This window comes from Apodemus sylvaticus, chromosome 7 (genome assembly GCF_947179515.1).
Source record: "Apodemus sylvaticus chromosome 7, mApoSyl1.1, whole genome shotgun sequence".
Lineage (NCBI taxonomy): Eukaryota > Metazoa > Chordata > Mammalia > Rodentia > Muridae > Apodemus > Apodemus sylvaticus.
Window position 1 is genome coordinate 19630313 of NC_067478.1, and position 23194 is coordinate 19653506.

Consider the following 23194-nt stretch of genomic DNA (forward strand, 5'->3'; position numbering starts at 1 on the left):
TATGTGCACATCCTTATACACAAACCCGGAAAAAGGAAAAGCAGACAAAAATTCCTGTCTAGTTCGTGTCACTGAAGACTGTGAAGACTTCATAAACATCCCTTTTATAGACTTTTCATAAACATCCCTTTAGCCCTTGAAAGTTCTTTGAGGTAGAGAACTGGCTCAGAGCCCTGCTAGGAGCAGACAATGAACGGCCAGAGCTAAGGCTGCTCTTGAGGGAGAAAACGAACTGTGGAATTCATAAAGCGTAGGACCCTGCCAGCTGTTGTTGCAGAGACCAGGCCGCTCCTCCTGCCCCTGAGTGCTGATGTCTTCATCCTGGGTCTCATCCCAGAGCAAACAGGCTCTTAATCAACTTAAATGTGACACCACAATTCAAATACACCTTCCTACAAATGCCAGTTAGATAACACTAAGTTTGGAAAAACGATTTTCTTTAAAAACGTTGAGTTAGAACATTCCAGAAGTTTAGCTGTTTTAGCCTGAAGCATTCTCACAATGAATTGATAGTTAGCTTTGTCCTTGGGGAAGGAAAACGTTAGGAGAATGAGTTGTTTTAAAGAGAATTGTGTCTCCACTTGATGACTGCCTTGAAGGAGCTTTTCCACCCAAAAGTGATGTCTCTGCTTCTTTTATTTCTATTGCCCTTTTGTACAGTTCAGCAGCCTTTTCAAAATTCCCTTCTTCATAGCTTTGAGAGGAAAAAAGATGAGAGATGTACTGCGATTAACAAGAAGCTCTTGCTTCTAAGTAGCCATCCAAGATATAGAAAAACAAGTTGCAACTAACTTGCCATTCCCACTGCACTCTTTTCTTTCTCCTCTAGTATATTTACTCAGGTAGACCAGTTAGCCATGGTTCCCAAACTCTTATCTGTACTGTGGAACTAGATGTCTCTCCTATGTGCATCATTAAAACCATGTTGTCATGGGTTCAGTAAAAATGCTAAGTGTTGTTATCACCTGCATTCTGAGACGAACACAGAGGAGCGAGAAAAACTCAACACACACCTAACTCATCAGCTCTGAGGTTAGTAGGTAACCTTATCACCTCATAGGCAGTAAGCACTGGTATAAGCCGTCTTTACTACTGGCCGTGATACACACCTCCAAAAAGTAAGCCTGCCTTCTCTCTGCTTCTGAGTACCACTTGAGTATCCAAAGCTACATGAGACCAAAACAACTGCCCTCACTCCAAGGAAGACTATTTTCAGGGATAAATATTTCATGCTGTTCTGTGCTGAGTCAGAGCTATTAAATATTGGGATAGATGAGAAAAGTTCTTACCTGAGCACAGCTAAATTTTTTAGTGTTTCTCCAACTCGAGGATGCATCCGCCCCAAGCTGTCTTCATAAATCTTTAATGCTCTTTCATACAGCGGCAGGGCTTCACTGTGCTTTTTCTTATTAAAAAAAAAAAGTAAGTGCTCACTTAACACACGGTGTGTGTCTAAAACCATTTTTAATGTATTCTGTACTGTTCTGACGTACTTTGATAAGCACTTTGAAAACCTTAATATCCTTCTAAGAGATGCAAGGAAATATTATTTATGGACAATTATAACCGGAGAAGCAGATAACAGAAAGTAATTAAGTTTTAGACATGATTTAGTAACAATCTGACTGAGTTCTATAATATAAGCACAAGTCTGCTTACTGTCTGGTGGGTAACCACACATGCTCTGAGGCTGGCCTGTAGATGACAGGGGTCTCAGAAAGTGAAAAAGCAAACCTGGTCTGAACTCAGCAGTCAGCTGGTCTTCTACATTCAGAAAGGAACCAGCCTACAAATCTAACTTTAATATAATGTTTGAAATATCTGAAAAGGAAGCATTAGCTGGTAAATAACCTTATCTTTACTATGCCATTAACTCACATTTATCCATACATATATCTACATCATATATAAGATATATGATGTAATAGATACTCTATATAGAATATACTTTTCATTCAAACCATTCGCTGCAAACAGTTGAGATGTAGATACTTACCATTTGGCTATGAAGGACCGCAAGGTTTACCAAGGCAGTAGCCACGCTGGGGTGCTTTGGGCCAAAGGATTTCTGCCGAATTTCAACAGCCAATTCATACAGAGGTACAGCTTTGTCAACTCTTCCCTTAAAAACAAAAGCATAATCTAACAAAATATTAAAGCAATAAATCCTGACTGACCAGAGCTTCCCCCAGAAATAAAATACATTCCATAAAGTTGCAGAAGCATTTTCTACGGCTGGTCACGCCCATAGGCAACGGAAAAATCCAATATAACATTTAAATGATGCTGATGGAAACACGAAGATTGTCTGATAATTTGGAAAGATAGTTTGCACTTTACTCATCCAGTGTTTTCTAGTAAAAGAAAAGCCCATTTGTGCAGATCTGTAGGTGCTCTTAACGAAAGGAGGCATCCAAATAAACTCACGTCCCACCAGCTGCCAAGTCCCCTCAGGGGTTTCCTCATGAGCTCCTCTGACTGAGAAGCTGGCCTGAAAGAACAGCGTGCTCCCTTCCTATTCATGACCTTCCGTGCCGGGACCACCAGCAAGGGCGCCTCACAGCTACTCAGCACAGCCACGACACCTCTGCAGCTGCGCTATTCAAAGCAGGCTGAGGCCAAATTTTGTTTTGAACAGATAGAAAATTCCAAAGTTTACACCCATGGCAAAGAGCTGATGTTTAATTGTAGACAAAGTAAGAGAAGAGTGGAATAAAACGACAGCTTTGTTAAACAAACAAACAAATAAGGCACTTTCTACAGCCCTGGCTACTGGGTGATTTCCTGTGTTTTGGTTAACAGCATGTACAGTAAGAGAAATCTGAAAATTCCTGAGATGTTATATAAAAAAAGATCTCATTCATAATGTTTATAAAATGGGTTGTTATCTCAACTCATTCACAATGTTGGTGCTTGATTTGTAATGGGAATGTATTTTCAGAAAACCAAATTATTATCTTAATTAAGTCTGAAACAATAGATACCTTCATATTCTCATTTGTTAGAAATTAGTTTATTTTTAAAAGCTCCTGCAATAACCTCCCATCAGGCAATAAACTAACCGGCAGGCAGCAGCCATGGCCTCTCCCATACATTGTAAGGCATGCAGACATGGTGAGGCGGACTTACTGTTTTCTTATACAAGATTGCAAGGTGCTTCACCGTGTAGGCCAGGGAAGGGTGGTCAGGAGCCAGTGCTCGTCTCCGGATGTCCAGGGCTCGTTCGTACAGCTCCTCTGCTTTCTCATACTCCTTCTTTTCATTGCAAAGAGCTGCCAAGTTATTCAGGGACTGTGCACAGTCGGGGTGATCCGGCCCCAGAACCCGCTCCCTCATTTCTAAGGAACGTTTCAGGAACTGCTCTGCTGTCCTGGGAACAAACCCCAAATGCCTTAAGCAATTTGTTCTCACAAGGTCAGAGTCCTAAGCCCTTAGTGATGTGGAAAACAGAAACATTTTTATTCCTAGACACGCTGAAGTAAAGGATTCAGCCCAAAGCCACCCCTCCTCCTTCCCCCACCCTCCCCCTTCCTTTGCTTCCCACGAGGCATCTGCGTGATTGCTCGGTTCTCAGGTTCTCAACTAACTTAATTTCTCCTTGTTTTTGGAAACAGCCTTCTAAGGCCTTTCCAGTGCTCAGACTGTGCCCTTTTATTGTAAAAGGCATCGGTGCTCGTTCTTTCTCCCTTAGGAGTCGTTACCAAATAATTGTTGGTAAAAGGAACTTAGGGGAAGCAGATGAAAAAAGTGTTGCGTTTTTCTGAAACCTAAATGCACTTGTTTTTCAGACAGCGGACGGGTAGATGTGAAATCTTTTCTAAGTACATAAAAGGGTGAAAGCCGAGTGTTTTCCTCCCCAGCCTCGGACTCGACAGCCAGGTAGAGCAGCTTCCCGCCAAAGAGACACAGCCGATTCTCCTTCTGAATGTCATCAGGAGCGCCATGGTACTCACTCGAGGTTGTTTTGAAGGTAGTAGAGGACACCCAGTTCATTGAGGGTGCGGGCGTTCTCAGGTCTGTCCTTGCCTAAGGTGAGCTCTTCCAGCTGCAAGGCTCGCCTGCGTAGTAGGGCAGACCCGTACTGCAGTGACACAGAAATGCAACCACTGAGCGCCAGCCTCGACTCTGGACGCATCTACTCTCGTCCTGACAGAAGCCTTTCTCTTTAATCTAGATAGCGGTTGTTTTAAGTAACACACCGGATATAACATCTATGAGCAGCATGCGTGTTTATGTCTACATGGAGCCCATATCCACAAATTCACTAAGCACTGTTCTGTGAACACGATCATGATGTATTTTAACATGGTGTATGTCACAGTACTTCAAAAATGACGGAGACCTAGCTTACTGATCTTTGACGCCAGCTGTACACACATACATCAGGTCCTTTTGTGTAGAGCAACTTGTATTTACTGTTATATAATCATGCATGTGTGCACACAGGTGCACATGGAAGTCGGAGGGCAACTTCCGGTGTTGAGCCTCAGTTGCTACCCACCTTATTTTTTTTACAATAGTGTCATTCACTGGGACCTGAGGATCACCAATGACACTAGTTAGATCACAGGGCTCCCCCAGTTTGTGCCTCCCCAGTGCTGCATCATAAGTGTGTCAGCATGGCGGCCTTTGATTTTTATTAATGTGGGGGCTGAGGTTCTAACTCAGACCCACATGCTTGTGTGGCAGACACAGTGCCAACCCACCATCTCATCAGTCCCATGGACAGAGACTTAGTAAGCCAAACATGCTATATTGAGGTTTTTATCAGCAACTTAGAAATGTTTGAAATGGTTGCTCAAGGGAAACAGTTCTTCTCCACCTGAATCTCTCAGAAGATGTTATTAACTGTCTATGTCCTTTCCTAACTCTTCACAGAGAGGAATCACAGTAGCCCGAAAAAGTGCCTTCCAGAGCGCATCTTCAGCTGAGCTTTATAACTTAAAAGCTCTCTGGGTTGCAATGCTCAATAATACCTCTCAACCTGTGATTATAAATAAAAGGAAAATGCCAACCAGAGCCTTCTAGAAGTCACTTAAAACCTGAAGTTCTCCAGTGTAAGGTGAATGTGCTCATGATATCAGACCTCGTGCTCCCCTCAGGTTCAAGGGGCAGCGGGAATGGACTCATTACCAGGCTGCCTTTTCTCCTTGTGGCTTGCTGACGAATTAGAACCGATTTTTTCCTAAAATGTTCAGCTTGTTCATACCTTTAAAAACAATGAGAGAAAGAGAAGGTAAGAAGAGGGAGGGGTGGGAAGGGAGGGGGAGGGAGAGAGAGAGAGAAAGAGAGAGGAGGGAGGATGAATGGTCATGATTCAGGAGGGATTCAGGGAGATACAAACATTGACAGAGTGCACAGTGGTTCGGTCAAATACAACAGGAGTCTAGTGGTTGCTCATGGAGTTCAAAGTCTTTGAGGAAACCTACACAGTCCTCTCTAAAGCTCACGCTTAACTGTTTTCAATCGATTTCATACAGTCGGCGTCTCTAGCACTCTAACTCAATGAACATCCCAACATTCAGTTTGCAGTGTGCACCTGGACAGGCTAATTTTTGGTTAGCTACAAATGCAAAAACCTAGGCAAAATTAGTGTAAACCAATACTTACAGAAGTTAAAAAGAAAAACTTCCAGGAAGTCTTTTTAATGGTTGAGGAAGAGAAAGAATCTCTGAGAGTAGACAAGATGCCACTCAGTAGGTGCCCAGTGAGCACAAGAGCTTTTAAATAGTGTGTTGTCTTCCGCATATGGTATCAGGGACCACGGCCGGGGCCACACACAAGCTAGGCGAATGCCCTGTTGCTGAGGTATGCCCTCGCTTTGAAAGCCTTTTTTATTGTATGGTGAACCAGCCAACGTTTCCTACAAATGGTGTGTAGCTGATATTTTAGGCTTTGTGGACTTTGTGTCTGTGTCAAAACTAAGAAAACCTTCCGGTGAAGCCCAGAGGTGGCCATAGACAATATGCAAATAAAAAACATGGCTGGGAGCCCATAAAACCTTCTTGCCAAACTGGACTCGGCTGCCAAGAATGGCTCGTGGTTCCGGTAGGAGTGATGTTGCTCAGTACTACAGTGCTGAAGCCTGGCAGAAGAGCTCAAACTATATCACCTCATAGCTCATGCACTGTCCTTCATGCATCTTCAATGAAAAAAAAAAACTGGGAATTTTAATTTTTCTCTGTGTGCCCCATGAAGACCAGGAACTACCATCGGACCATGGTGCGGAGGACAAGGAAAATCAACAGCCACAAAGCCTACCACTTCCATACATTAGAAACACCCACTTGCCTCGCGGGATCCGAGGGTGAGGCGTCTAAGACTTACTTATTTTGTTTGTGGTACAAAGTCGCGAGCGCTTCAAGTTCCCGAGCGGTGTGCGGATGATCTGCACCGTAAGCGTTTACTGAGATCTCCAAGGCCTGTTTATACAGCTGCTCCGCATCGCCGAACTTCCTCCACTGCACGTACACACTGGCCAGCTGGTGGAGGGACTGGGCTACTCCCGGGTGATCGGGATCTAAGGCTGTCTCCCGGATTTCTAGGGACCTCTGCAAAGGCACCACAGCCTGGGGACAAAGGCACGAGAGGCTGATCAAACGCAGCAATTCAACACCACAGATCTCCGCGCCCACAAACAGAAAACCCTCCTGTCCTGGGAGGGGAGACGCATAAAATGGGGAGCCATCCTGCCTAAGGGTCCACTGAGGCTACCTGACTGAGAAGTCCTAGGTCCTTCAGAAAGCGGCCGAGGGTTTCATACAGGTCTGCTAGGCACAGCATGTTCTCCTCGCCTTCGCAGTTCTCGTACTGCTTCAGTGACTCAAAGTACTCTGTCGCCATGGCACCTTTGTCTTTGCCCACAAACTGCCAGTAACTCAGCAACTCTGCGAAGTGTCCTCTGTTCCAAACGACAAGGTTAACTTGATGAAAAACATCCTTTAAAACCCACAGCAAACGAAAATGCCGGAATTCCTTCCAACGGAGCTGTAGGCAGTTTATGCGGATGCACGTATAGCACAGGGACAGTGAGGCCAGCTTACACTGTCATCCATCCCACTGCTCCTGGCTGTGGTGTCTGCAGCCCGCCCTCTGACCTCTGACCTCTGACCTCTCACCACTCTCTGGACAGAACGGGTTAGCAGCGCCACCTGCTGTCTGGGTGCATAGCACTCAGGAAGGCCTTCGCAATGCTGGCAGCTTTGCCTTAGTCATTGGAATCCCTGGTAGACATGTCATGCTAAAGTTAGCTCAGCTCACCTCCAAATAGTTTTAAATGATGGGAATTAAGTAGCAGAAACTAGCAGAAACAGGTCAGCTTGCATTGCATATCCACCTCGTGACTGCACCGAGGAACTGGAGGGAAATGGACCAGTGTTCTTTTACAGGTGGCACTTGCAGGAGGGTGAGAGAGATACCATGCCCAGGGCCAAACGTGAATCCACAGGACTCACAAGCAACTTACACGGAGCTCGCTGGGTCCAACCATGAGATTTGTGAGCGTCTGCTCAGAGGCAAAACAAATTATAGATTCTATTCCTAAATTTCTAAGTGAGGCAGAAAACAAACAAAAAATCTTTCCTGAGGCTTAGTAGGTAAGAAGTTAGGCCAATAAAAGGGCAGTTATGCCATTAACAAGTTCAAATGTGTCCAAAGGAGCAAAAGAAGTAACACTGTAGAACAAAGTTTATATTAACCCTGGTCAGATTCTACTGCTAGCCAAGAATCTGGTTAGAAGTGACACTTGTGGGAGATCTGGGGCCCCTGAGGTTAGGAATGATTTCTATGCACGATTTAAAATCTGTTTGAATGGAAGAATAAGGTATAATATTGCTGTTGGATCATTCTAGCTGATTTTTGAAAAGCAACAATAAATATACTTCCTCCCCCACCCCACCCCCGGACGAAGATCTCACAACAAGGCATAAGCTGTCACCGAATCCCCCAGCCCTTTATTGTTTGTATTCCAGATGTTACTGAGACTGCTCTGATTTTAAAACAATTTTAAATTTTAAATTTTAAAACAATTCCATTTTGCTGGTGTTGTTAAGTAAAACAACTAGCTGTTTAAATCTGTCCTTCTGGGGGAGGAGCTGGAGGGGGGCTGCGGACCTTTTGTAAAGGTTCTGCGACACGAAGAGGTTGAGGAGGCAGCTGTGCAGCTCCGCTCTGCTTCCCTGCTGCTGGAGGAGCCACGGGAGCTCGCCTGCGATTCTCCAGGTCACTCTGTCCTGGCTGCGGGCGGGAGGGAGGGAGGGAGGGGGCCACACAGTGAGACCGTTGGCAACAGAGGCCTCCGATGGCTTCGGGAGACCACTGGAGGGAGACAAACACATTTAACCCCTGGTTCTGACTCTAGTAGAACCCAAAGCCTAGAAAGCTAGGTCAATACCAGAAACGTTGACCATCCTCACTGAGACAAGTCCCTGATATTTTAAACCAGATTCTTCCCCAGGCTGATATGAGGAAGGAGATAGAACATTGAAACATTGAAAGGCTTAAGAGAGTGAAAGTCTCATAACATTAAAGGTGTTTTCCTAAAAGGAAGGAAAAAGAAAAAAAAACACAAACAAGCAAATAAAAACACAAAAACCAAAACAATCCCCCAAACAAAAACAACCTCCCCAAAACCAAAAACAACCTTCAAAGGACCTGAATATACATACATAGAGATGTGTGTGTGTGTGTGTGTGTGTTGGGGGGGGCGGGAGGGGGGAGAGACAGAGAGACAGAGAGACAGAGAGAGACAGAGAATGCACATGTGATAAATATTTTTAATTATTTAAACAGAATAAAAATAAAGATAATAAATTGATCTGGTATCAATGTTATCTAAAGTTTCTCTTTATCATAATAGCAAAAGATTTCCATAAAATGGTATTTTATTCTTGATATTAATATGGGATAAGGAAAGGATAAATTCCTTCAGGTAATCATTGAAGTTTTACTTTTTTTTTCAGTCCATGGGATTGAATCCACAGTTTGCCGTATGCTATGTAGGCACTGGGCTACCTTCCCTGTCTCTGTCTGTCTGTCTGTCTCTGTCTGTCTGTCTAATGTTGAAAGAGGGAAGATCTCTTTAAGCTTTGTAGGTTAGCCTTGAACTCACTCAGTAGCCCAGACAGGCTTTAAACTTGTAATCCTTCTGCCTCAGCCTGCCTAGTAACTGGTATCACAGGCATGTGCCGCCTGACCTGGCTGAAGTTTACACTTCAGCTTATAAGCAAAGGAAGAGAAACAGGAACACAAAGGCTCAGTGTGTAGCAGAAGAACAAGGCAGACATTGCTGATACCTGAGCTGTGAGGTAAAATAGTCAATCAGCTTTTGCCGATATGAAGAAACGAGGGCGGGGTCCTCCATGAACTCCTGCCTCACTGTCTCCCAGGCCTGAGAGAGGACGGAAAGAATACCAATTGTATGAAGTCCTTAAACATCTGACAGTGGGTCTGCAAAAAGCAATGTGTAATTCTTTCATTTCTTTACTTATATAGTAGGACTAGCCCTACAGCATCTTAAAATTTAGGATAAACTGATGTGTAAGCTTAGTTTAAGTACTCAAAGCACAATTCAAGTTAAAAATTAAAAAAAAAATTTAAAGTGCATCAAAAAGGTAACTCAAATGAGCAAATTATATCAGAGTCGTTTGTGACAGAGGGGCATGGCTGTGAAGGGACAAGCATTCTACATTGACAGGGAGGGTGCTGCGACCCTGGGGGAGAGAATTCACACAACTCGGTCACGGGGCTACATGAGACGGGGATTCTACTAGCCAGTCCTTTCTGGAGATTTACAAGGCTGAGGCGCGCGCCAACTCTGACACCTTAAAGGGCCATCCCCAGTCTCCTCACTGCCCTGGGACAGTCTGCACTACTTAGAACTCGCCCAACCCTGGGCAGACCGCTCCTCAGCTGGGCAGCAGAGTGGCCATGAAAAGCCTGGGTGTCATCTTGTTTGCATTCCTAGGAGGAAATTCCCCTTTTGACTTTGCTTCATGTGTTTTGTGAATGGAATTATTTTTTAAAAAACATTCTATGTGTAACATGTAACAGGACAGATAATTTCTTAAATTTTTTTCTTTTGAGTTTTTGAGACTTGCCTCTTGCTATGTAGCCTAGCCTGGCCTCAGATTTACTATGCTCCTGCCTCAGCCTTCCAGGATTGCAGGCAGGTGCCGCCACACCTAGATCCTCTTAATGACTGTTGGGGGTTTTCAGACATGATTTCATACAGCCCAGGCTATAATACATAGCAGAGGCTAGTCTTGAACTCCTGAGCCTCCTGCCTTTGTCTCCAAGGTACTGGGATAATGGTAGGCCTGTGTCACTGAGCCTGGCTCCTTTTATTAAAACTGAATCACACACTATTATGAATTACAGAGACAACATATTATGGCAGATCCTTAGAACTAAAGCATCTTGGGTAACAGCTACCACACAAAGGCACTACCCATGCTTTTGTCTTGGACCGGTTTCATATGCAATTTAAAGTTACTCCAAATAAATTGTAATGGCAAACTTTTGCTTTGAGGTTAACTGTTTAACATAACATTGTAGAATATAGCATGGAATGCTACAGTGATATTTATAAGTAAAAAATACTTTCTATTAAAAAGATATTTGAAATAACATTTACCTGTAGATGTTGGAACCTGAGCAAGCCACAGCTGTACGTCAGCAGATGCATTCTGTGTAAACTGTGAATGATGGAGGTCAAAGAGGCCCAGGACAGCTCCGGATACAGCTCCATGAGCTCTGACTCACTCACGCCATTGTGACTGACGTTGATGAGGCAGAGAGTCTAGAGAACAGAGCACAGGGACCACAGGCGACGTCACAAGTCACGGCCAAGAATTTCTAAAACTCTTTGACCCTTTAACACTTATTGGGGTTTTACCCAGACTTTGTCTCAGGAAAAGAAAGTAGAGAAGTAACCGAGGAAGACATCCTGATGCCAGCTTCTGGCCCTCCTGTATGTACACACTGGCAAACACATTCCCTCACACATACACCTGTGTATGTATGCAGATATCTCACATACATGGCAACACACACAAACACACACACATACACACACACACACACCTTACACAAAACACAGGGGAAAAAGACAACTTTGCTCAACATAATGTCAAAGCTTTTCTTTCGTCTTAAAGTTCTAAGACAACTTATCAATGGGAAAGAAGAAAAAAAAAGGAAAAAGGAAAAGAAAAGGAAAGTCAAATGGAGTAGAAGAACAGAGAAACAGACCTACGGTTACATGTTTACACGTGAGCTTGATATCTGTTGGGTAGCATTCCAAATCAGAAGAGAATATATATCATTTAATAAAAAAAAAGCAATCAAATAGCCACTTGACAGAAGGCTAAAAAGTAGACAATTTTTCCTCACATAAGCTAAAATAAATCCACATGGAGAAAAGACGTACACAAAGCTATTAAAGGGTTTTTAAGGAGACGACACAAGCATGCACCACACAGGGGACCAGCAAAGTAGCAGAGAATTTTTAAAGACACAGCAGACCAGTACTGTTGGTAAATTTGATTTTTACCAAAATAAAAACAGTTTCAATGAATACTACCATAGATGACCAGGCAAAAAGGAAAAAGCCATCTAATTAGTATTCAACACAATATGAACATTTAAGGACTACAGACCAATAAGGAAAAGAAAACTTGGGAGTGGGGAGGAGGCTCTGTGGTGAAGGGCACTTGCTGCTCTTCCAGCACCCACACCACGAGGCTCACAAACACATGTAAAGCCAGCTCCAGGGTATCCAGAGCCTTCCTGTGGTCTCCTGGGGACCTGCAATCACATGCGTCTATGCACCCCAACAGACACACATGCTTACACAGAATTAAACAACAACAACAACAACAAACTTAAATTAAACTTAACTAAAAAAAGTGAATCCTAAAAGAAAACAAGTGCAAGATGAATAAGAGGAGGAGGAGGAGGAGGAGGAGGAGGAGGAGGAGGAGGAGGAGGAGGAGGAGGAGGAGAACATGAAGAACAACAACAACAAGAAGGAAAACAAGAACAACAAGAAGAAAACTCAATCTAAAAAGGAGTAAATTTCAGGCATGGCGAGGCAAGCTGAAACCCCAGGACTTACAGGTCGGGCCCAGGAGCCTTGCTGTGAGGTTTAGCTCAGCCTGGGCTCCAGGGCAGCCAGAGCTGTAGCGCAAGACCCCGTCTTATAAAACACAAGAGCTAAGACAATGAAGAGGCGAGAGAAGAGAAATCTCATTCAGCGCCAGGAGGACTTGTTGAAAGCACCCACCGGCTCCGGGCTCCTGCATATGCTTACGGCTCATTTAAACGTCCATTCCCAGGACTACACATGGGTTCCTCCTGTGGGTTCTCACACTTCACCTGTGTCATCCACTCTTTATCCCTGTCAGTTGGCATGGACTCCCGGACGTGGCGGAGAACGAGTCTGTACAGTGACACTGTATCCTGACACTGCAGGCACTGATGAAGGGTTTCAGCTACGTGGCCCGCTCTCCCGGCACTGTGGGAATTGAGAACAGGCTGAACTTCACGCAGACTGCCAAGGTCTGTGAAGCATCTGAGGCACACGAAACAATGACCTCTATTTTTGTGCTCTATTTTGTGCTCATGATGGGAAGGAATTCAATAAAAATACTGAAAGGTGATAGTTTTCTGGGGGCTGGAGCAATTTGGTTTATTTTATCATTAAATTCATTTCAATAAACACGGGCTGAGAGTTCATTTATGTCAAGCAATCAGTGTTCAATGTGGACTAGAAAACGAGTAAGGGTCAGTTCTTAACCGTCCAACATGCCACCTTCTGCAGCATACAGGGGATAACAAGAAGCACTGTTAGCCGTGCATACTGGAATTGTATGGAGCCAGGACTGTGAGAACTCCAGGGTAAACTAAAGAAATTCAGTAAACAAGCCAGGGCTGGTGGTTTAAGTGTGTAGCCCTAGTTCCTGGGGCGGGGGTCGGGAGGGGGCACAGTGTGAGCTTAAGCTCAGGTGAGAAGCCACCTCAGAGGCCCAGCCTCACCCAGCATGCGTAATGCTACAGGTTCAGGCCTATGGACTGCAGAATAGAGAAGCTGAGTAAATGCAGGCGACATACATCAGACAAGAACAGGGGACGCAGCCCAGCAGCGGGGTGCTCACCCTTGCCCAGCCCTGGGCCCAATCTTTAGTAAAAACCCAAACCAAACCAAAAGTACAATATAACAACTCCACCACACAGAAGTTTCTTTGTTAAATCTAGAAATGATCCACAGTCCCTTTTAAGATAAGATTCTTGTGGACAATTGATATCAAAAAACCAAATAAGCCAGATTAAAATGAAATGGGGTACAGATCTAAACAGAGAAGTCTCAGAAGAGGAGACTCAAATGGCTCAGAAACACTTAAATGTTCAACATCCGTAGACATCAGGGAGATGCAAGTCAAAACTACTACTTTGCGTCCATCATAAACCTGTCAGAATGACTAAAATAAAAAATACAAGTGACAGCTCCTGCTGGCGAGGATGTGGAGCAAGCGGAACGCTCCTCCATTGCGGGTGGGGGTGAGAACTTGTCCAGCCACTACGGAAAGCAGTATGGCAGTTCCTCACAAAGATGAGAACCAATCCAGCCGTGTCTCTCTTGGGAATATCCCCAAAGGACACTTCATCCTACCACAAGGGCACTTGCTCAACAATGTTCAATGCTGCTCTATTCATCAGAGCCAGAATCTGGACACACCTAAATGTCCCTCAACAGAAGAATGGATGTAAAAAAAAAAAGTGGTACATTTACACAACGGAGTATTACTCAGTACTTTAAAAAAAAAACAAAAAACAAAAAACAAAAAACAAAAACACATCACTGGGCAGTGGTGGCCCATGCCTTTAATCCCAGCACTTGGGAGGCAGAGGCAGGTGGATTTCTGAGTTCGAGGCCATCCTGGTCTACAGAGTGAGTACATAGAGAAACCCTGTCTCAACAAACAAACAAACAAACAAACAAAAAGGGTTCCATGGAAATCCCCAAACAACTCAGGCTTTTGCCAAGACAATAGGTTGCTCTCCACAAACTGACAGCAAGGCCCCATTAGCTAAAGACAACACTCACGTAACTCACTGAACATGGAGAGGTCGAGCTGGTGCCTGCACAGAACCTTCATCCCCATGTTGTGGTGTCTAGGACATGGAAAGGAACTCTGCCAGCTACCAAAAGAGAAAAGGAAACACCACCCCAACCACAAAACCTTTGATTGTCAATCTGTCCTGCCTGAAAAATATGCCAGGCACAAACCTCATGGGAGTAACCAACCAATTTCTGATTTGACTTAAGGCCCACACCTTGAGATGAAAGCCAGACCTGACACTGCTTGCGTGATCAAGAACCAGAGTCGAGATAGTCCAGAGACCTAGGTTAAAACGTAACAATAAAATGACTCCTAATGATCTTCTGCTATCCTCATAGATTGCTGCCTTACTCAGCCATCATCAGAGAGGCTTCCTCCTGAAGCAGATGGAACAGACACAGGGACCACAGCCAGACATTACACACAGAGAGATCTTGGGACACACAGCTCTAAACTAGGTGTCTCCATCAAATTCCCACCCCCTCAGGGAACTCCATGAGAGAAAAGGTAGGAGTGGGGGAGTCAGAAGGGATGGAGGATACTGGGAGAACAAGACCCCTCCCCCAAACAACTAAGCAAAGGTCACATGAACTCACAGAGACAGAAGTAACAGCAGACGTCCAGCCTCAGGGCAGGCACCAGTTCACACCAGGTCCTCTGCATATACTACAGCTTTCAGTTTATGACTTTTATGGGACTCCTGAATATGTGGGCCAGTGGGGCTCTGGTTCTCTGGCCTTCTCTTGGTGCTATTATTTTTCTGCTGGCTTGGCTTGTCCAACTTTAATATGATGGTTTCCATCTTATTATATTTTATATTGCTGCATTTTGTTTTTGTCTCCTAGAAGCCTGTTCTTTCTTAATGAGAGATAGAAAGGGATGACTCTGGATAGAAGGGGAGGTGGAGAGGAACCAGGAGGAGTGGAGAGAGGGAAAACTGTATTTAGGTTATATTGTGTGAGAAAAGAATCTATGTTTAATAAAAGAAGAATAATAGGTTCTTGTAATAAACACCATACCGTTGTATGGAGAGGAATCACCTCAGGTGCTGTACCTACTGTATTACCACAAGCAACAATGGAAAGACTGGACAGGACAGGAAAGGACACAGAAAACTTAATTATATAAGATTTTTCTTTTCATTTCTGATTTGGTGTTCAAAGTGGGATTAAGAGACAAGAAAGCTAGATTCGGTGTCTGTAAACAAGGCTTTTGTTAGGATGATCTCTATTATGACACGCATCAAAAATATCATCCTTTTACATCCCTGGCTGAGGACCATGCAGAGGGAAGTCGTAGAAACCAAAGCCCAACAATCGACCGCTTATGAAAGGTGGATTACTGACTGATGCGGAAGGCAGATATTTATGACCAGTTGAGAACAGAGACAGCAAAAGGATCCTTCCTCATTATGTCATCTTCAGCAGTGAGCCTCATCCTCCTGTGAACTAGCAGGAGCAGCCCTCACTTTGCTGAGAGGACTGCAGCAAGGCAGACAGGATGAACCCAGGCGGACACCACCTGGGGAGAGCACTTACCAGGCCATCATCTTGCTGAAAAGGGTGACATAGAGGGCGTGGCGGGTCGTGGCTGGACGGCAGTGCTGTTCTAGCATCTTCTCCTGCATCAGTTTCCAAACACAAACATGGCGAAAGTAAGACAAGGAGCCTGGGGCCATCATTACTGAGCCGGCCACAAAGGCCCATCTGAAAGAAACTGTCCCCACTGCTATCAGTGATGTCACAGTGTTAGGTAGTAGAGGGAGCCTGGCTACGGCCAGACTTCCAGCTGCAGAAGAAAGATGCAGATGCAGCCAATATAAAAACACTTCTTTTAAAAGTATTAAAGTATTAAAAATACTATATACTCTTCCTTAATCATAAAATATTTGTATTCTTCTAGATCTGCCATTAAAAACACAATGTCCTGGTGGTGGTGGGCCACGCCTTTTGTCCCAGCACTCCATTGGCACAAACAGGTGAATCCCTGTGAGTTCGAGACCAGCCTGGTCCACAGAGTGAGTTCCAGGACAGCCAGGGCTACACAGAGAAACCCTGTCTCAAAAACGAAACAAAGCAAAGCCGAACGAACAAGACAAACAAAAACCAGAGTGGAAGGGATTGGGGAGGTGGCTCCGTGGACGAAGAGTTTGCCGCACAAGGTCGGATCCCGAGGAGCCCGCATTAAAGGGGCGGGGGGCAGTGCCTGTAACCCCGGCAGTGGGAGGTGGGGAGGTGGTTACCTGCAGCTTGCTGCCCCTCTAGTTTAGCTAAATGCTGCGGCCCAGGGTCAATGAGACCCTGGCTCAGAAAAAAAAAAAAAAAAAAAAAAAAAAGAAAGAGGTGCAATAGGGAAGACACCTGGCTGCAGTCTCTGGTGCCCACATGCCTGTGTACAGGGGCATGAGCCTGCAGACACACATGTGTACACACATGTCTCACACACATGTCACACACACACACACACACACACACACACACACACACACATTTTTAAAGGGAATAATTATTTGCCCAAATAACTACTGAACTAATTTCCCCCATGAGGTCAGAGCACCTATATGGGGTTTTACATCTTCCAGCAGGGGGCAGAGAAAGCATCGGCCTGGGTGAGCTCACCTGCTCTGTGCTCAACGGCATGTCCGCAGAGAGGCATTCTGCCGTTATGATCGATATGGCGTCTGTGGGGCTTAAAGGATCGAGATGCAGTGTAGGCCACAACCTTTTGTTTAAAGAAAAAAAAAGAAAATAAATGTCTAACAGCACAACAGAAGACCATAAGCTAGCAGGGCACCCATTATAATCCATTAGGTGAAATTATTTTATACCACCTTTATAAGATAAACATGGAATCTGTTAATCACATTATTTAACTCATCCTAAGGTTTATCATTACATCCACCAGTAACCAACGCAGAATGCCATAATCTACGCACATGTTAGCTAGGTGGGAAACAGATTCAGTTCTACATCCAGCACTGCAGTCAAAGTAGGCACTGGCATTTGGTGCTTAGGAGGGGAAGTTCAAAATGGTCTTTACACCCGGGTCCTTACAGGGCAGATGACTAGGAATAGGGAAAATCTTATGCTTGTGTACAGAGCACAGATACACACAGATCTGTTTACAGATGCACACTGACACACAGTGTATGCACACAGCATTAAAGTTCCGTTAAGGAGGCATGACTGGGGGAAGAAAGGTTTTCTTGTAGAAAAAAACAACAACAAGGTAAAAATAAATAGGCTAAAGAATACTGCCTGACAGAATTCAATCCTTATATCACTTCTCTGAGGATTGTCAATAAAAGAGAGCCGGCATCTTAGAATAACAGGTATCTAGACTGTAACTCCCAGGTCTTCCCTCTCCCCTTCAATTTTCTCACCCATAAATTTACCTGCCTACTAGACATCACCACTTGGATTTACAATCTGCAATTCAAATTAAACGTGCCCAAGAAACAAACCTACAACACCCCCATCCCCACCCAACCGAACCTTCCGGTGGGTCTCCCTTATCAGCTCAAGAAGTCACAATTACCTTTCATTTCTAGTTTCGGAGAGTTTGTAGTCATTTCCGTTCCCCTTTCCCTCCAGCCACAGCAAGCCTTACAGATGGTGCCTTCTCCTTGAAGCCACCCTCCTCTCCCCAGCCTCACCGACATTGACAGGACATACATTTACATACACCACAGACAAGTCAGGAGCCGTTCCTTGCCTGCCTGTTCTGAAAGCCTGGATTTGGCCATACCTCCACGCCGCGGGGCAGGTCTCGACGTTGACAGAAACGATGACTCTGACATTCACGGGCAGGGGGTCTATCAGCCACTTCATGTGCTTCTCCACTTGCTTAGGCACACAACAGAAGTCAGTTTATAACAAGAGCATTTCAGAACAATCCCATAGTGCTCCAGTGGGATAAAGCCTCATGACAACTCTTACTTGGGGATGGTTTATCCTAGGTTGGAAAAACACTGTTATCATCAAATTCCAATTTGGGACATTTAAGGAAATGTCAATGCCTTAAAACAATGTCAAAATAGGGCTGGGCAGTGGTGGCGTAGGCCTTTAATCCCAACACTTAGGAGGCAGAGGTAGGTGGATCTCTGTTAGTTCAGGTGGTGCCACCCTGTTGTACAGAAGGAGTTCTGGGAAAGCCAAGGTACACAGAGAAACCCCATCTCAACCCCATAAATACTTTTTGCTAAGTATACAGATTTACTTGATGCTACTGTCTAAGCATACAATTATTTCTTTCTTTTATTTATTTGTTTAAAATTCAGACACTTCTTCCCCAGAATTAAGTAGAAATAAATACAGTAGCATCATTTCCTTCCCCGAAGCCCATAACTGAGATGCCCGCTGCCATCATTGCTGGTCCTGGGCCCCCGAGGGCATCTGCTAATAGAAGACACAGTGAGAGCAGCACCTGAACTTGGTCTATGGAATCGATGATGATGATGATGCTGCCCTGGTGCCGAGCAGAGAGCTTCTCCAGCCAATGCGGAAACTCCTCCAGAAGCTTAGCAGGATCCGGAGTCAGCGCAGAGACTGCCCAGAAGTGCTGCGTCAGCTGCAGGGGGGTGGGGGACAGGGGACAGGGGACAGCACGTGCTAAGTAAATCAGCCATTCTCCCACAGTAGCAGGGACCTTTCCATCCTCACGGTGTGTGTCAGGACTGACTCCCCACAGTGGTGGAATCAATCACAGGTGCTTGCATGTGAGGGCCAGAGGGTGATGTTGGGTATTTCCCTCAATTGCTTCTCCACCTTATCTTTGCAGACAGGGTCTCTCACTGAACCTGGAGTTTGCTGACTGGCTAGGTTAGTGGCTAGAAAGTTCCACGATCCCCTTGTCTCTGTCCATCCTATCACGCTGTGGTTACAGACATGCGTGCTGCCATGCCCAAGTGTTTCCATGGATGCTGGGGATAGAAACTCAGATCGTATGCTTGCACAGCAAGCACTTTACGGACTGGGTCTTCTTTACAGACTGTAAGTCATAAACATTTTAAAATATTGGGCTGGAGAGATGGCTCAGCAGTTAAGAGCACTGACTGCTCTTCTGAAAGTCCTGAGTTCAATTCCCAGCAACCACATGGTGGCTCACAACCATCTGCAATGGGATCTGATGCCCTCTTCTGGTGTGTCTGAAGACAGCTATGGTGTACTCATAGACATTAAATAAATAAATAAATCTTAAAAAATTAAAATATTTATTTACTTTTATCTTATGTGTATGAATAATTTGCCTGCATGTAAATATATGTATCATGTGCATGCAGTGCCCATGGAGACCAGTAGAGGGCGTCAGATCCCCTGGGACTGGAGTTACAGAGCTCCAGTTTCGAGCTGCTAGGTGGGTGCTGGGAGCCAAACGTGGGTCCTCTGTAAGAACAACAAGCACTCTTAGCCACTGAGTCATTTCTTCAACCCAAGTACTTAAACCTTACATGAAACTAAGATAGCTTGTCATAGGTTAAGTATTCCTTATGAAAGATGTTTGTCACCAGAAGTGTTTCATATTTCAGATTTTGGGGCTCTGGGCTATATTCACATATGTATAATGAGTGATCTTGGGAACAGGGCTGAAGTCTAAATACGAAAATCATTTATATTTCATAGACACACTTTACAAGTAGCCTGAAGGTAATTCTTAACTTTCCAAAGTGAGCCTGTGCTTTAATTGTGACATAAGCTCAGACATGGAATTTTCCACTTGAATTGTCATGTTGAAACTCAGAAAGCTTCAGATTTCCCCTGGGGGACTGGAGCATGCACAAGGACGGCCCCAACGGTCGCTCTTCACTGCTATCAAAAGTTTCAGATTTTGGGGCAGTTCAGATTTCAAATTAGTGATGTCCTACCTACAACACCAAACGTTTATTGTTATTAACTCAGTTCCCAAAGCTTCAGAATCTGCATAATGTCTAGATAGCTCTGGAGTGCCCACGTCATACCTTCAGGGTCAGCCTCTTGATAATCAAGGAGGGCTCAGAGCTGGACGACATCGGCCTCCCCACAAAATGAGACAGGATCAGCATGTTAGGGAAATGCTTCTGCTGCAGCTGAATCCTGAGAGAAAAACACCGGACTTTTTATAAAGCTGACAGTGGTCCTTTACCGTCCACAACAACAAATACACTAAGAGCCAGACATCAAACATTGCCCCAGAGTCCTTAACTTTACGGTTAGTTACATTGTAACAAATAAGGAGATTAGTAAGCTCACTGTATTTTTAGAACCTTTAAAACTAATCGCCTCATTTTAATCACAAGATGATGTTAATTAACACAAAAATGTTAATAAAATAAACATTTAACTAAGAGTATGTGATTAGAGGAGATACAGGAAGATCAGGAGTTTAAACTTTTTAGTTACACAGTGACATTGAAACCAGGTTAGTTTTTGCTACATGAGACCCTGTCTCTAAAAAACAAAACAAGCAAACAAAACAGTAAAAAGAGTGGTTTAATTGCATCTCGTCATACCACTTTGATAAAAGAAGAGACTTTCCAGATCCTGGTCCTCCAGAAACCAGGAGGGGTGGGATTGGGGCTGGCGCCACCACCAGATCATCCAAGCGCTGGTAATACTAGAAACAAACAAAGAAAGAAACATAAAACAGATTTATATGATTTATATTATGAGATTGCATGTGCCTCTGATCACCCTCTGAAAATTCGAGAGAAAAACACGAGAGAATCTCAGCACTTGGGAGGCAAAAGCAGGCGGATTTCTGAGTTCGAGGCCAGCCTGGTCTACAGAGTGAGTTCCAGGACAGCCAGGGCTACACAGAGAAACCCTGTCTAGAAAGAACAAAAAATAAATAAATAAATAAAAATAAAAAAAATAAAAAAAAGAAAGAAAAGAAAAAAAAAAGAAAAAAAAAAAGAAAGAAAGAAAACCCCCCAAAGCACGAGAGAAACGCGTGAGAAAACAAACTCGTGGCTGGTTGAGAGCCCCTGCGGGGGCGCTGACCTGTACCCTGGAGCCTGAAATAGTAAATGGGCTCCCCAAAGCATTGCTGTAACTGAGAGTGTGAGCGGCAGAGTGGATTTCGGTGGGGGTTTACAATGTTCAGATGTTTGCTGAAATACTGCAAAGAGTCCATCACATTATTACACTGGAGCCCCTCCACTACAGGAAGTATCCCAGAAGGCTGTGCGAGCCCAGACAGCAGCCCTAGCAACCCTAGATTTGCTGATCAGAAAAATGAAGGCGGAGTTCCAGAGTCACCTTTAGTTTTCAGGGCTTACTAAGAATGGGTCCAAACAACAGCGGGCTTCTTCTGCGGGGTCCCCCCCGCCCCCCAGTCTCCCAGGCTGCCTCAGTGAGCTAGGCTCAGACAGACTGCCTGGGATCTTTATGACATTGAGTTTTATGCAAAGTCCAAGAATTTCATCCTTTCTTCCTGGCCTTTCCCCAGCTATGTAAAAGTAGCCCACACCCGGAAGGCTCTGCCCACAAAAGCAAAATCACAAGACTTCTTAGCAGTGTCCAGAGCCAACTTGGCACTGCTCTGCCTATAGACCTCTGACTGACTGTTGGTGAAGCTTTAATATCCGTGTGTGGGGCTGGCTTCGTGGCAGTAAAATCTCCAACCGTAGGAAACCCTCCCTGGTGTAGTCTTTCTGTGTGTAGTATCTAGGCATGAATTAATTGCCAAGGAACCGCAGTGATTCTCATAGCAGTGTTGCTTCTGAAGGAAAGGGGGGTAGAAGGTACGGGGGTCGGGGGGTGAGGAGGCCTTTGTTGGTTTATTACCCTATCAATCCCAATGGTTCATGGTTCTACTTAAAGATCTACGGTCCCCATGTTGGGGCTTCTTGCTGCAAGGGAAAAAGCCTCAGATGCGGACCACAGTTAAAATTTATTCCCTGTGTGCTCATGGGGAAGTCAGGTCAGACTTCAGTTTCTTCTTTTAATCCATAGCATCCGTACCTCTATCTAAAAATTGCTACTTAATATTAACCCCATGCCAGCCACTAAGGAGCCTCCTCTGGCTGAATATCGCAGCATTGCCCTAAGAAGGCAGTGGCACAAGCTAGTCTGCATGCACGAACATGAAGGTCAAGTGTAGAGTGGCCAAGGGATTTGAGAGAACCAAGCAATAAACACAGTTTAAATCCTAAGAGCTCTATAAAAGTCCAACTGTTCATGTTAATGTCTGTGATTGTTTTAGAAATTAATTTGTAGACTCAAGTTGAGATGCTCAGTCCATTCAAGGTGCTTACCACTAAGCCCAACGGCTTGGGTTCAACTCCCAGGACACGCATGGTGGACGTGGAGAACCCATTTCCTCCAAGTAGTCTCTGATAGTCACATACCCACCGCGGCAAGCACACCCTCCCTCCTGCACTCCATACACAATGCCATGCACATTTAAAAACTGGTTTGTACATTAGCTGAAGTATTTCTTAGCTCAGACATGTTTCTTAGACTTGGCATATTAATCAGTTTAGATATTTATAGATCCCAATTAGACCCAAACTGAAAGGCTGATCTGCCTATTGAGTGAATTACCAGAGTTTGTTTCCTGGACGTTTGGTATTTTAATTCTTTTAACAGTTGGGAAGAGCTGAGAGTCTGGCCTTACCATCATCATATTTTCTAGCCTGATCTGAGTGGGCTGCAGGTGGTGGCATAACAGGTGCTTAGCTGATCATCTATAAAAATGATGGGTGTTGGGCTGAAGAGATGGCTCAGTGGTTAAGAGCACTGACTGTTCTTCCAAAGGTCCTGAGTTCAATTCCCAGCAACCACATGGTGACTCACAACCATCTGTAATGGGTTGTGATGCCCTCTTCTGGTGTGTCTGAAGACAGTGTACTCATATACATAAATAAATAAATCTTAAAAAAAAAGAAGGGTGTTCACAAAGACATTCAGTGTCACATCATCTTCCTACTATACAAATCTCAGCACATCTCAGCATGGGTTATCCCGCCTTGAGAGCAGGTCCCACAGTCACCAATCCAAATATGCTCAGGCGAAAGCATTAGCATATGAAAGCCTTTAGGCTGTAACTTAATTTTATTATTATTAGTTTTAATGGTGTGTGTGTATGTGTGTGTGTGC

At 44.5% G+C, this 23194-nt stretch overlaps 1 protein-coding gene across 1 annotated transcript in view; it reads right to left on the reverse strand.

The window, feature by feature from the left end:
• Nucleotides 1-384: 384 nt before the first annotated feature.
• Nucleotides 385-23194, reverse strand: part of Nphp3 (nephrocystin 3) — a 39505-nt gene continuing 16695 nt past the window's right edge. The window contains exons 10-27 of the mRNA XM_052187469.1: nucleotides 20605-20708; nucleotides 20074-20188; nucleotides 18543-18686; nucleotides 17865-17962; nucleotides 16736-16838; nucleotides 15656-15738; nucleotides 12373-12511; nucleotides 10634-10798; nucleotides 9294-9388; nucleotides 8113-8235; nucleotides 6715-6901; nucleotides 6328-6569; nucleotides 5134-5209; nucleotides 3954-4081; nucleotides 3130-3370; nucleotides 1997-2122; nucleotides 1290-1405; nucleotides 385-694 (exon numbers count right to left, since the gene is read on the reverse strand). Coding sequence (XP_052043429.1) covers nucleotides 514-694; nucleotides 1290-1405; nucleotides 1997-2122; nucleotides 3130-3370; nucleotides 3954-4081; nucleotides 5134-5209; nucleotides 6328-6569; nucleotides 6715-6901; nucleotides 8113-8235; nucleotides 9294-9388; nucleotides 10634-10798; nucleotides 12373-12511; nucleotides 15656-15738; nucleotides 16736-16838; nucleotides 17865-17962; nucleotides 18543-18686; nucleotides 20074-20188; nucleotides 20605-20708 — 2466 coding nt within the window. The 3' untranslated portion in view covers nucleotides 385-513. The remainder of the gene's footprint in view (nucleotides 695-1289; nucleotides 1406-1996; nucleotides 2123-3129; nucleotides 3371-3953; nucleotides 4082-5133; nucleotides 5210-6327; nucleotides 6570-6714; nucleotides 6902-8112; nucleotides 8236-9293; nucleotides 9389-10633; nucleotides 10799-12372; nucleotides 12512-15655; nucleotides 15739-16735; nucleotides 16839-17864; nucleotides 17963-18542; nucleotides 18687-20073; nucleotides 20189-20604; nucleotides 20709-23194) is intronic.